The 14,680-nt window shown below is 51.2% G+C and overlaps 1 protein-coding gene across 1 annotated transcript; it reads right to left on the reverse strand.

Annotated features, from left to right (window-relative positions):
- Window positions 1-257: 257 nt before the first annotated feature.
- FBXO45 (F-box protein 45) lies at window positions 258-14,491 on the reverse strand. The gene is made up of 3 exons (XM_077488600.1): window positions 14,053-14,491; window positions 8,637-8,993; window positions 258-2,545 (listed from the first exon to the last, which is right to left on the reverse strand). The coding sequence occupies exons 1-3, from the start codon at window positions 14,335-14,337 to the stop codon at window positions 2,360-2,362; spliced, it is 828 nt and encodes a 275-aa protein (XP_077344726.1). The 5' UTR covers window positions 14,338-14,491; the 3' UTR covers window positions 258-2,359.
- Between the last annotated feature and the right edge of the window lie 189 nt (window positions 14,492-14,680).

Here is a 14,680-nt window from a genome sequence, read left to right on the forward strand (position 1 = left end):
CTAAATCCACAGTGGACTGGAAGTGCAATCGCTGTAAATCTGAGGGGGGGGGGGGGACAAAAAACAAAACAAAAAACGCATTTTTGCTTGTACACGATTGGATGATAGAAAGCAGCAGATCTTCCCCTCAGATTCACAGTGGATTTGCCTTAGTAAATCAACCCCATCGTTTTAGGCATGTTAATGTGCTCAGGGATATGCGTGAATAGCGCAGAATGTGTCCGTTAGGCATCAACTACTGCTCATTAATAACCTGGTACAGTCCAACAGTCTAAGTTTATTGGTTACCCATAGCCCCTGTTCACACTGCATTTTCTCTTATGCTTGCTGGCACACAGACCTGCACGACATTGGAATTCACATTCTCTGTGGAGCCTGCTTACATCAATGCATTTTTTTTTTTGTTTTGTTTTTAAACATGCAGGGGCTTCTTTGATACAATCTGATTGAAAAATAACATTCTGCAATGCATGGAAAACACATGTAGGGCATTTGACAGTTATGTCTAAAATCCAGTCTCCTACTACAAAAAAAAAAAATAAAAAAAAAGCCACCACACGCAGCATTAAACAAAAAAAAAAAGTTTTAGGCAGAGAATAGCTACAAGTATGAGAATACCAAACTGACATTAAAAAGCTGCACCACTGATGTGTTGTCAAATTAGCAGAATTGATTTCCCCAAAAAACAGGTTTTAGCCCTGGTTCACATTGGGGCGATTTGACATGTCAAATCGGCAGCAATGGCACTGTCCTAATCAGTGCAGCGCTGCACCAATTTCAAAAAGTAGTCTCTGTACTATTTTGTGATTGCGGGGGGTGCGATTTCCATTGACATCTGTGCAGAAACCCGCACAGCTGTTTGAAATCGTGCAAGTTTAGCTAAACTCACACGGCTTTATTTCCGCAACTCACTGTGAACCTGGACTGTCATCTTCCACATATTTAAAGGTCATTATACAATGCATTTTTTAAGTTGCTGCATGATCCAATATGAAGAAGGCCGTAGTGTTATGGGCCACTGTATGGGGCCTTAACCAGGTGATTAGAAGGAAAATGTGGGAGATAATACAGACATCACACTTTACACATAAGGCTCTGTAGACATGGCTAATGTTTGAGCCTCAGTACATCTGACCACAGTGAAGAGCTTGTTTTGGAATACATCATGTCTGGACACTTGAGAACCAGTTTACATCCATTGTGCATTCAGAATATACTCCCCACTGGGCAGTGTCACATAGGTGCTGCATGCGTCTTACATTGAAGACCTGTGTGTTTCCATATGTAGCCTTCCACACCAAAAACGTATTGGAAAACAAGCAAGATCTGGTCAATATGAAAATCTCTGCTACCGATGATAGCCATTCTATCTGCACATTACATACAGTATGATGTAGCAAAACAGCTCTTACCATAATAAACATGCTTCATTTTATAGGGGAAGCCAATATATAATTCATACTACAATTGCCTCAATGGATTTATAAAATAGCATAAGTTTCTCTATACATATTTTAGGAACTGGATAAAAACCAAATACCACCCACCCCGCACAAAATAAAAATACCCATAACACATCACAATTGCACAGATGACTAATAACATGTACTCATTTTAAAATTCTAAAAAGTATAAACTTTATGATTTCCCTTTAATAAAGCCTGACCTGAGCCAAATGATTAAAGCCCCATTCATGCCGTAGTTTTTAGAAATGCAAGCGTTTTTAACAAGCGTTTGCAAGGTTTAGGTTTCTGGTGGGAAGAGGCTTTCAAGTTAAAAAAGGCATGCAGGTTGCACTAAGATGCCCAAAAACACCTGCGTTTTTAAACACAAAAGTGCAAATAAGGCCAAAATGATTGGAGGGGGCAAAGTAGACCTGTACTCTGTTTAGACTCAGATAAAACTGGAAAGGAAAAAAACAAAAAACAAACAAAATTTAGGCATCATGCAGATACCATCTTAAATATACAATTAAAAATACCCAGCTGTATGATTAAAAACACCACAGTAACCTGTGCCGGATGTTCAGACCAGAGTGGAAAAAATAAAATTAAGAATTCCAGACCTTGGATTCCTGCCTTCAGATGGGAAGGAGGTAGGGAAGTATAAAACTCCCCCAATCTCTACATCCATACTGACCCCACAAACCACAAAAAAAAAACCCTTAATCTCCATACACATAGCAACGACCCACAGACGACCAGCAAATGTGTTTTGTTGAGACTCCTCCAAGCCTGAAGGTAAGGAAGGAGAATCCTTTGATCGCTTCTCTCTGGTGGGTATCCACAGATCGGGTCATGTCTTCTCTGTCACATGCTCAGCCTCTCCTGCCCGACCGCAGTTATCTCCCGGAGTACAATCATCCATCCAGTGGTTTTCCAAGGTAGACCAAAGTCACTTCTGTGTTTCCGTACACAGCCGACACTGCTGGGTATAAACAGGTCTTTGGAAGTCCCCTAAAAGCCACCCCTAAAAACTCATATCCACGCTCAAAGGCCAGGGTCTTGTCTTCCATATCCAAAATTACTCGGATCCGCTCACCTATCTGTGAAAGAACAATAATCAGATCAAGCTGCAATTGAACACATTTGCAAAACCATCACACTAGCCAGAACTGTGGTAAACCCAGAATCAAAATTTAGAAAAGACAACAAACCACCAGGCAACACCAATAACGTGTACCCGACGGGCTGACAGTTTCACTAGACAGGCAGCGAGGGGAAAACTTGCAACAAGAACATGGACAAAAAGACATGCGCTCCAGCCCTCCCCTCTACTAAGAGAAACAGAAGTTTTATTTCTGCCTGTGTTGGTAGGTCATACACCAAATATGGACAGGAATATATAAAAAAATAGTCTTCAGGACAAGTACCCTGAAGAAGACATTATTTCTATTTACCATGCAGCCTATACAGCCAGATGGCACTTATTGAAAGCCAAAATTAGTGACAAATTGCCTTTTTTTTTTATATCTGACTCCATAGACCATTATGTAGAAATGTGCCTTTTAGAATGCTGTCAAAAAAAAAAAAAGTCAGCTTTTTTTATTTTAACGATAAAAAACTAAAACTCAGCTTTTACTGGATTCAAGTGCATGTTACCCAATAGTTTATATTTCTGATATGTCTATTACCATGAACTTGTGTAAAAAGTAATCTCTCTTTGCATTGCATCCTTTGTGTGAAATACCAGGTAATCCTGCCAGCCCCCACTAGACATTGAAGAACAGCAAGAACAACTAATGGCGCGTACACATGATCGGACTATCTGGCGGACTTAGTCCAGCGGACAACCCACCAGACTTTGCAGTGGAGGTCCGCCGGACTTTCCGAATGAGCGGACTTGCCCACACACGACTGGACTTTTCCGGCAGACAATCTGCCGGACTTTTGAAATGAACAGACTTTCCCACACACAGAAGAAAGTCAGTTAATTTTGAACGTGGCTCCAGGTAGACAGGACTAGCGAAGGAAGTGAATGTCGCCGTCTCCATCGGCGAGATTGACACCTTGCTAGCCACGTCACCTTGTATGGATTTAAAGGGGAACCCCTACGCCGAAAAAACGGTGTGGAGGTCCCCCCACGGACCACAGCAGACCCTTATCTGAGCACGCAGCCCGGACGGTCCAGAAAGGGGGTGGGGATGAGCGAGCACCCCCTCCTGAGTCATACCAGGGTGCGTGCCCTCAACATGGGGGGGTGCCCACCCCAAAGCACCTTGTTCCCATGTTGATGAGGACAAGGGCCTCTTCCCGACAACCCTGGCCATTGGTTGGTGGAGGTCAGCAGGCTTGGGGCTTATCGGAAGCCCCCCACCCTATGTGAATGAGTATGGTGAAAAAAAGTGTATATAAAAAAAAAAAAACACCACAAACCCCCCCCCCCCCCCCCACACACACACGTTTTTAAAATAATTTATTAGACAGCTCCGGTGGTCTTCTCTTCTTCAGTCTTGGGGGGGGGGTGTTTCTCGCAAGACTCCTCCCTCTTTTACTAGAGGAGGAGCCCGGCTTTCTTCTTCGTCGTTGCGCCATCCGGGTGTCTTCTTCCGACTGCGGGGGTTTTGTCGCGCTCTTTCGATTCTTCTTGCCAGGCCTCTGCTATCGTCTTATAGCTCTTTTACTAGCATTGGCCTGGTCTTCTGCCGCCACCTAATTCTCTTCCTTGCGATGTTGACACAGCGCTCTCTGGCCGCAATGATAGGGACGCGTTGTGCGGCGACTTATATAGGGACATGGTGACCCCACCCCTGATGCCACAGTCCCAGCATCCTCCTGGACTGTGACATCATAAGGGACGGAAGAGAGGAAGGCGGCGGCGACAGAAGACCAGGCCAACGCTAGTAAAAGAGCTATAAGAAGATAGCGGAGGACCGGCAGGAAAAACCGAAGAGCAGGACAAGACTCCCGAAGAGCGGGACAGAAGAAAGCTGGGCTCCTCCGCTAGTAAAAAAAGCTAGCAAAAGAGCAGAAGATATGAGGATTCCGGCAAGAAGACCCCCCCCCCCCACAGACGGAGCTGTCTAATACATTTTAAAAACTTGTATTTATTTACACTTTTTTCTCCAGGTGAATGGGTAGAGTAAATCGTACCCCATACTCATTCACATAGGGTGGGGGGCGGTATCTGGAGGCCCCCTTATTAAAGGGGCTCCCAGATTCCGATAAGCCCCCCCAGCCCGCAGATCCCCACAACCAACGGCCAGGGTTGTCGGGAAGAGGCCCTTGTCCTCATCATGGGGACAAGGTGCTTTGGGCCCCCCCTTCCCCAAAGCACCCCCCCCCATGTTGAGGGCACGTGGCATGGTACGGCTGGGGGGCGCTCGCTCGTCCCCCGCCCCCTTTCCTGACCGGCCTGCGTGCTCGGATAAGGGTCTGCTATGGACTTTAGGGGAACCCCCATGCCTTTTTTTTTTTTTTTTCGGCGTAGGGGGTCCCCTTTAAATCCATACCAGGTGACGGGGCCAGCGAGGTGTCAATCTTGCAGATGGAGGCGGCAACATTCACTTCCTTCGCTAGTCCCGGCTACCTGGAGCCACGTTCAAAATTAAACGGACTTTTCTCCATGTTTGGGCAAGTCCGTTCATTTCAAAAGTCCGGTGGACTAGCACACAGACAGGTGGATTGTCCACCGGACTTTTGGAAAGAAAGTCCTCTGGAGCTCACACACGGAGCGTATTGTCCACTGGACTAAGTCCGCCGGATAGTCAGATCATGTGTACATGGCATCAATGTAGTTTTCGTCTTGGAATTTTATGTGGGAGCATGGCCTATCTGTACTCCAGGAGGTCACACTTCTGCTAACATGCCCCTGTACAGCACAGGATACTTCCGGGAGTCCAGCCGCGGCGTCACTGCGGGGCTCCGTCATCCTCCCTTGGCCGCTGGGCTAATAGGAGAGAGGAGCAGGGCCTCATGCATGCGCAGTAGGGTTCCCGGCGTGAAGCATCAGCTGCAGAGCCGACATCGAGGGACTGCAGGACGGGCAAGTGTCCATTTAGTAAGCCAGCAGCTGCACATGACCAAACTGTAGTGGCCTGAATAATGTAAAAAAGTATTTACATCTTTTTCCACAGGTTAGTTAGTACAGGTGTTTGGGGGGGGAGCAGTTTTAAGATTAGTTGGGCATTTCTCAGAATACGAAAACTTCTGAGCCCTAATTGATGTTTACGAAGGTCCAGTCATTAAATTCTTAATGGCACCCCCACACATGCGACATTTTCTTGTGCACCAAACAGTGCTTCTGCATCATGCAGCTTGGTACAGTGGAAAAGATAAATATTTTTTATCGCAATAAGCGTTTGGTTTGCACAGAAAAAGTTATAGCGTTCACAAAATAGGGGATAGTTTTACGGCATTTTTCTCTCTTTTTTTTTTTTTTACTAGTAATGGCGGCGATCTGCGATTTCTATTGTGACTGCGACATTGACGATGTTTTTTGGGACCATTGGCATTTATACAGCAATCAGTGCTATACAAATGCACAGATACCTGTGTAAATGACACTGGCAGTGAAGGGGTTAACCCAGGGCTTGGCAAGTTTGCTTGGAATCTAGGAGCCAGCTATTGCATTTTAGTGTAAATATGAGATCTGAGGTCTCTCTGACCCCAAATCTCATATTTAAGAGGACCTGTCATGCTTTTTTCTATTACAAGGGATTTTTACATTCCTTGTAATTGGAATAAAAGTGACAATTTTTTTTTTTTTTTTTTAAAGAACAGTGAAAAAATAAAAAGTTAAATTAAGAAAAAATATTTTTTTTTTAAATGCGCCCTGTCCCGCCAAGCTTGCAAGCGGAAGCAAACGCATACGTGAGTAGCACCCGCATAGGAAAGCGGTGTTCAAACCACACGTGAGGTATCGCCGCGATTGGTAGAGCGAGAGCAATAATTCTAGCCCTAGACCTCCTCTAACTCAAAACATGCAACCTGTAGAATTTTTTAAACGTTGCCTATGGAGATTTTAATGGGTAAAAGTTTGTCTCCATTCCATGAGTGGACACAATTTTGAAGCGCGACATGTTGGGTATCAATTTACTCAGCGTAACATTTTTCACAATATAAAAAAAATTGGGCTAACTTTACTGTTGTCTTATTTTTTTTTAATTAAATAAATTTCCCCCAAAAATGTGTGCTTGTAAGTCCGCTGCACAAATACGGTGTGACAGACAGTATTGCAACGACCATTTTATTCTCTCGGTTGTTAGAACTCCTAAACATGATATATATTTTTTATTCTAAGTAAAGGGGAGGAGATGGGCGGGCAGTGAAAGCTCCATTAGCATTGCTGGCTGTCATACCAACAGCCACCACTAGAGGGCGCCAGATTCCAGAAGGAAACATAGGCCCGCAGAAGGCCTCAAAGCCGCGGCCCCAATTACCGGCCGGCGGCCGCACGCGATCACGCCGGGGGGGTGCACGGAGACAGGATACCCCCAGCTGTGCTGCCCCAGGCGCCAGGTCGCTAATTCTAGTCACAAATGCAACCTGGCGCCCGGGGTTTGTCGAGCCCTGGGTTAACCACTAGGGGGCAGGGTAAGGGTTAAGCGTGTCCTGGGGAGTGTTTCTAACAGTGGTGGGGCATGGCTACGTGTGACACATCACTGCTCTCGATCACAGATCAGTGACACTGTCACTAAGCAGAATGGGGAGATGCTTGTTTACATTAGCCTCTCCCCGTTCTTCCTCTGTGAGACGATCGCGGGTATCGGTGATCGAGTCCCGTCTCACGGAGGTCCCGGCCGACACTGAGTGTGATGGCTCGGCGGCAAATTTAAAGGGACGTATCTGTATGCCCAATTGCCTGTCCGTGCCATTCTGCCAATGTCTATCGGCTAGCGCTGGTGGGGAACTGGTCAACTTAACCACTTACAGACCGGATCATTTTGCTGGTCAAAGACCAGACCACTTTTTGTGATTCGGCAACGCGTCGCTTTAACTGACAATTGCGCGGTCGTGCAACGTGGCTCCCAAACAAAATTGACATCCTTTTTTTCCCCACAAATAGAGCTTTCTTTTGGTGGTATTTGATCACCCCTGCGGTTTTTATTTTTTGCGCTATAAACAAAAAAAGAGCAACAGTTTTGAAAAAAATGCATGATTTTTTACATTTTGCTATAATAAATATCCCACAAAAATATATAAAAAAAACATTTTTTTCCCTCAGCTTAGGCCGATACGTATTCTTCTAAGTATTTTTGGTAGAAAAAAAATAATAATAAAATCGCAATAAGCGATTGATTGGTTTGCGCAAAAGTTATAGCGTTTACAAAATAGGGATAGTTTTATGGCATTTTTATTAATAATTTTTTATTATTATTTTTTTTTTACTAGTAATGGCAGCGATCAGCGATTTTAATTGTGACTGCGACATTGCGGTGGACATAATCGGACATTTGACACATTTTTGGGACCATTGTCAGTTATACAGCAATCACTGCTATATAAATGCAGTGATTCCTGTGTAAATGACACTGGCAGTGAAGGGGTTAACCAGTGGGTGGCAGTGTAGAGGTTAAGTGTTCCTAGGGGTGTGTTACTAACTGTGTGGGGGCTGGGCTTTCATTTAGTGAACACTGATCTCTGCTCCAATCACGTGGAGCAGAGATCAGCGTCACTAGTTGCTAGGCAGAATGGGGAAATGCTGTTTACACAGCATTTCCTCCATTCAGCCGTCCCGTGAGATGATCAGGGGTATGCCCGCGGCGATCGAGTCCGCGGGACCCGCGATCAGACTCACGGGGTCCCGGCCGGCACGCGAGCGCGCCGGCTCGCTCGCGATGTCAGGGTGGCATTGAAGATTGGACGTACCTGTACGCCAATATGCCTGCCCGTGCCATTCTGCCAACGTACATCGGCGTGCGCCTGTCGGGAACTGGTTAATCGGCTCCTGCTCTCCGTCTAGGGCTGTCCTGCCTCCCACTGTTGGCTCCGACAGCAGAATGGCTCCTTAATGGTGGACTGTAGGGGTCCGAACAGGACATTGCCTTGGTCCGGATCCAGACCACAGGCCACTATTTAGTGATGCCTGCTATAGTGGTGTACAAGATGAATCCCTAAATACTGGTCAAAACAGGCAAGGGAAACAACTGGGACCTAAACCATTGGATACAAAGATGAAGGGCTCTTCCCACTCACCTGGTATTTGGGTGCATTATTGCACTGTGGAAAGCTTCCATTGACTTCTCCATTATGCAACAGATTATTATCGACTAGGTTCCATCCCCAACTCTGGTCATCGCTTCCAAGTAGTGCCACATATCCCTGGCACTGCATAGGAGCCCGTTTCGTAGCAATGCCAATAACGGCTACCGTACCAAGTGGCCCTTCCCACCATACCTCCCAGGCATGGCGCCCTTCACTGAAGCCAATTTTGGTGCGTGCGCCATCAGTACTCTGAGCAATTGGATTTCGATGAAGAGTGAAGCCATTCTTTTTAATATATACATTCCTTGAGCAGTCATTGGAGCTGAACCCATGCTGGCAAGCTCGAACCTGCATTGAAGACAAGAAAAAAAAAAAAAAAAAACGTTGTTTGTGAGCTCAATTTACAGAGAGTGGTCATTAACATATATACAAATAAATCAATAAAAGATAGAAGCACTGTTATTCTGACTAAGGGGTCCAGCCTAGTTCTACAGTTACATTAGGCACCTACAGCAGTCTGCTCTCTGCACTGGTTACCTGTAGACCAGTCAACTCATACCTTTAACCACTTGCTTACTGGGCACCTAAACCTCCCTCCCAGACCAATTTTCGGCTTTTAGAGCTGTCACTCTTTGAAAGACAATTGCACGGTCATACAAGACTGTACACAAATGAAAATTTTTTATAATTTTCCCCACAAATAGAGCTCTTATTCGGTGGTATTTAATCACCTCTGGGTTTTTATTTTTCGTAAAAAAATAAAATAAATAAAGCCAAAAAAAAAAACAAACACACATACAGCGACTGGCTTTTTTTTCTCTCCTCACGCTGACAGCGTGAGGAGAAAAATAAATAAAAATTACCGATCTGTTTACATAACGTGATCAGCTGTCATTGGCTGACAGCTGACCACGTGGTAAGGGGCCAGGAGTTAATAAAAGATAGTTAGGCTTTAAGTACACATCTGGCACAGGCAAATGGGAAAAAAGCCAAAAAGAACAGGCCTTTGATGCTACGTCTGACAGTTCACCCAGAAGTGTCATTTTTGTACAAGGGTCTCCAAACAAAGGGCCAGTTTATGCCCTTTAGACTGAGGGGGCCAGACTAGCCAGTGCGAGTCAACAAAGCCACCATCATTGGAATCAGTGGGAGGAGTTGTGCCCCATTGTTGGTATCAGGGTACAGAATAGTGCTCTATAATTGGCATCCATGGGAGCAATAGTGCCCCATCGCTGGCAGCAGTGGGAGGAACAGTGCCTCAAGGGCCATATAAAGGCAAGCAAGGGGTCAAAATTGTCCCCCAGGCCACAGTTTGGAGATCACTGCCTTAGTATTAGGCAAAGCTTACCGAGCCAGGTCTTGGATACTCAAACACCTCCCCTAGTGATCTCCCTACCATGGAGTCCCAGATGACCTTTGTGTTCTAGCACCTCCAGCTGCACTCTGCATCATTTAAAATTAAGTGAAAAAAAAAAATTCTATGTCAGATCAGAAACTGGAAGTTACCATCAAAGTAAAAATGTAAACACTGATTAACAGAATACCTGATCTGTTTGAATGCAATCGATTTTTGGCTAACAATTTTCCACCCAGCTCCCTGGTCAATCGACTTTTATTGAGCAAGTGGTGCTGACAAAAACACTTATGACTCAAATTTCTGCTCATTTAGCAGGACCCATCTGAAATTCAAGCCGTGTATTGCAGCCTTTACATACTTAGAAAAGTGCTTGCCTGCAGCTACAAAAACCATCAGCCCTAAAAGATGTATAGGATTTTATTTTTAGAATCATACTTGCCTAGATGGAAGCATCAGTCTGGCTCCAAGGCTGAGAACCAAACACCACCGATTGCATGCTTCTCATGGCTCTTTGAGCCGAGAGCTGGTAACTGTCTGTCACCATTTTCTGCTCTGCCCCGCCTCCCCCATTCTCACTGTGGCGCTGGGCTGCGCGAGGGGGTGGGAGAGGCCAGCTAATGCGCTTTGTGGCTTGCCGAGAGGCTGAGTTGGGTACCAGTCCAGGCATATAGGGGGATCCCTACCATATGGTGACCATCTTTCCTGAGCCTGGACTGGCTCTGACGGCAGCATGCCGTCTTCTGAAATCGGGTCACAGGAGTACAGCCAAACAAGCTTTGGTTGTACTTCTCTTTAGGACCCCTTTCACACCAGGGCGTTTTGCAGGTGTTATAGCGTTAGAAATAGCGCCTGCAATCCACCCTAAAAAAGCTGCACCATTGTTTGTAGTGTGAAAGCCCCGAGGGCTTTCACACTACAGCGGTGCGCTGGCAGAACATCAGGGAAAAGGCCTGCCAGCAGCTTCTTTGGAGGGGTGAAGGAGCGGTGTGTTTACCGCTCCTCCCCATTGAAATCAATGGGGCAGTCCTGCAATTTCGCCAGCAAAACGCCGCTATTGCGGCGTATTGCCGGTGGTTTTAACCCTCTTGGCCACTAGCGGGGGTAAAAGCGCCCCGCAAATCTGGCAGTAAAACGCCCACGCTATGGGCGGTGTGGTGTGAAAGGGGTCTAAGAAAACATCAATATTTGACGAAATCTGGCAGTTCTGTTGTGGCAATGCAACCCAGTCATGTGAATGGCAAGACAGTATATTCAGCATTTGCAGTTACTGCTGATCGCTGGTGTTAATGGGCCCCATGTTATCAGAGTGTTTCTGCTGGAAGTACAAACCCCTCCCACGACTCTTAGTCCATGCTGTGTAGTCCGAATCAACATTCTTCCCCACGCCGCGCTTCCCCCCCCCACACATTGCCACGCCGCGCTTCCCCCCCCCACACATTGCCACGCCGCGCTCCCCCCCCCACACATTGCCACGCCGCGCTCCCCCCCCCACACATTGCCACGCCGCGCTCCCCCCCCCCCACACATTGCCACGCCGCGCTCCCCCCCCCCACACATTGCCACGCCGGGCTTCCCCCCCCCACACATTCCCACGCCGCGCTCCCCCCCCCACACATTCCCACGCCGCGCTCCCCCCCCCACACATTGCCACGCCGCGCTCCCCCCCCCCCCCCCACACATTGCCACGCCGGGCTTCCCCCCCCCACACATTCCCACGCCGCGCTTCCCCCCCCACACATTCCCACGCCGCGCTCCTCCCCCCACACATTCCCACGCCGCGCTCCTCCCCCCACACATTCCCACGCCGCGCTCCTCCCCCCACACATACCCACGCCGCGCTCCCTCCCCCCCCCACACACACACACACACACACACACACACACACACACACACACACACACATTCCCACGCCGCGCTCCCCCCCCACACACACACACACACATTCCCACGCCGCGCTCCCCCCCCCCCCCACACACACACACACACACACACACACATTCCCACGCCGTGCTCCCCCCCCACACACATTCCCACGCCGCGATCCCCCCCCCCACACACATTCCCACGCCGCGCTCCCCCCCCCACACACATTCCCACGCCGCGCTCCCCCCCCCCACACACATTCCCACGCCGCGCTCCCCCCCCCCACACACATTCCCACGCCGCGCTCCCCCCCCCACACACACACACATTCCCACGCCGCGCTCCCCCCCCCACACACACACACATTCCCACGCCGCGCTCCCCCCCCCACACACACACATTCCCACGCCGCGCTCCCCCCCCCACACACACACATTCCCACGCCGCGCTCCCCCCCCACACACATTCCCACGCCGCGCTCCCCCCCCCACACATTCCCACGCCGCGCTCCCCCACACACACATTCCCACGCCGCGCTCCCCCCCCCCACACACACATTCCCACGCCGCGCTCCCCCCCCCCACACACACATTCCCACGCCGCGCTCCCCCCCCCCACACACACATTCCCACGCCGCGCTCCTCCCCCCACACATTCCCACGCCGCGCTCCTCCCCCCACACATTCCCACGCCGCGCTCCCTCCCCCACACATTCCCACGCCGCGCTCCCTCCCCCCCCCACACACACACACACACACACACATTCCCACGCCGCGCTCCCCCCCCACACACACACACACACACACACACATTCCCACGCCGCGCTCCCCCCCCCCCACACACACACACACACACACACACATTCCCACGCCGTGCTCCCCCCCCACACACATTCCCACGCCGCGATCCCCCCCCCCACACACATTCCCACGCCGCGCTCCCCCCCCCACACACATTCCCACGCCGCGCTCCCCCCCCCACACACATTCCCACGCCGCGCTCCCCCCCCCACACACATTCCCACGCCGCGCTCCCCCCCCCACACACACACACATTCCCACGCCGCACTCCCCCCCCCACACACACACATTCCCACGCCGCGCTCCCCCCCCACACACATTCCCACGCCGCGCTCCCCCCCCCACACATTCCCACGCCGCGCTCCCCCACACACACATTCCCACGCCGCGCTCCCCCCCCCCACACACACATTCCCACGCCGCGCTCCCCCCCCCACACACACATTCCCACGCCGCGCTCCCCCCCCCACACACACTCCCACGCCGCGCTCCCCCCCCCCACACACATTCCCACGCCGCGCTCCCCCCCCCACACACATTCCCACGCCGCGCTCCCCCCCCCCACACACATTCCCACGCCGCGCTCCTCCCCCCCCACACACACATTCCCACGCCGCGCTCCCCCCCCACACACATTCCCACGCCGCGCTCCCCCCCCCCACACATTCCCACGCCGCGCTCCCCCCCCCACACACATTCCCACGCCGCGCTCCCCCCCCCCCACACATTCCCACGCCGCGCTCCCCCCCCCCACACACATTCCCACGCCGCGCTCCCCCCCCCCACACACACATTCCCACGCCGCGCTCCCCCCCCCACACACACATTCCCACGCCGCGCTCCCCCCCCCCACACACATTCCCACGCCGCGCTCCCCCCCCCCACACACATTCCCACGCCGCGCTCCCCCCCCCCACACATTCCCACGCCGCGCTCCCCCCCCCACACATTCCCACGCCGCGCTCCCCCCCCCCACACACACATTCCCACGCCGCGCTCCCCCCCCCCCCCACACACACACATTCCCACGCCGCGCTCCCCCCCCCCACACACATTCCCACGCCGCGCTCCCCCCCCCCACACACACATTCCCACGCCGCGCTCCCCCCCCCCCACACACATTCCCACGCCGCGCTCCCCCCCCCCCCACACACATTCCCACGCCGCGCTCCCCCCCACCACACATTCCCACGCCGCGCTCCCCCCCCCCCCCCACACATTCCCACGCCGCGCTCCCCCCACACATTCCCACGCCGCGCTCCCCCCCCCCCCCCCACACATTCCCACGCCGCGCTCCCCCCCCCCCCACACATTCCCACGCCACGCTCCCCCCACACATTCCAATGCTGTGCTCCCCATAGAAGCTGTAATGGGTGTCAGGCCTCACCTTGGCCTTGTATGTGGGCAGGTTGCAGAGCACATCGGTCCTCAGGGCCTCCTCGCTGATTGTCCTCAGACACAGGCTCCTCCACACCTCGCTGTTCTCGTCCCCATGCAGAGTGCGGTACCAATGTTTGCACACTAGGCCGCAGCTGCGGAGGTCGGCCAGCTCCAGGTAGGAGAAGACCAGTTCCAGGACACGGCTCGGTAGTCTTCCTGACCCGGGCGGTGGAGGGGGAGGGGGAGGAGGCGCGGAGGGAGCCGCCGACGGAGCGGCAGCGGCCGCCGCCATTCCCTCCCTATCTGCCAGTACCGGCGACTTAAGCGCCTCCACACTCCCTCATCACCCGGCGACGAGCAACATCCTGCCGTATCACGTAATCGCTAGCCAATCCGCGGCCTTGCTGACGAAAATAAATACAAGACGAGCCAATCATATAAGAGGCACAGCAGCGACTCTCATTGCTTCCTGCTTTTGCCCCGCCTCCGTCGATATACAGCACTCACCGACAGAGCCTGCCTTATTATGACAATCAGGGGACTAATAGGCAAGTAGGAGAGCATGTGCTCATGCGCATAAAACTAAACGCACCAATAACCCCTCCCTATGGTCTCTGATCTGCCAATCAGACATC

The sequence above is a fragment of the Lithobates pipiens genome, unplaced genomic scaffold (assembly GCF_037356315.1).
Source record: "Lithobates pipiens isolate NorthernLeopardFrog02 unplaced genomic scaffold, aLitPip1_a1.2 Scaffold_18, whole genome shotgun sequence".
NCBI classification, from domain to species: Eukaryota; Metazoa; Chordata; class Amphibia; order Anura; family Ranidae; genus Lithobates; species Lithobates pipiens.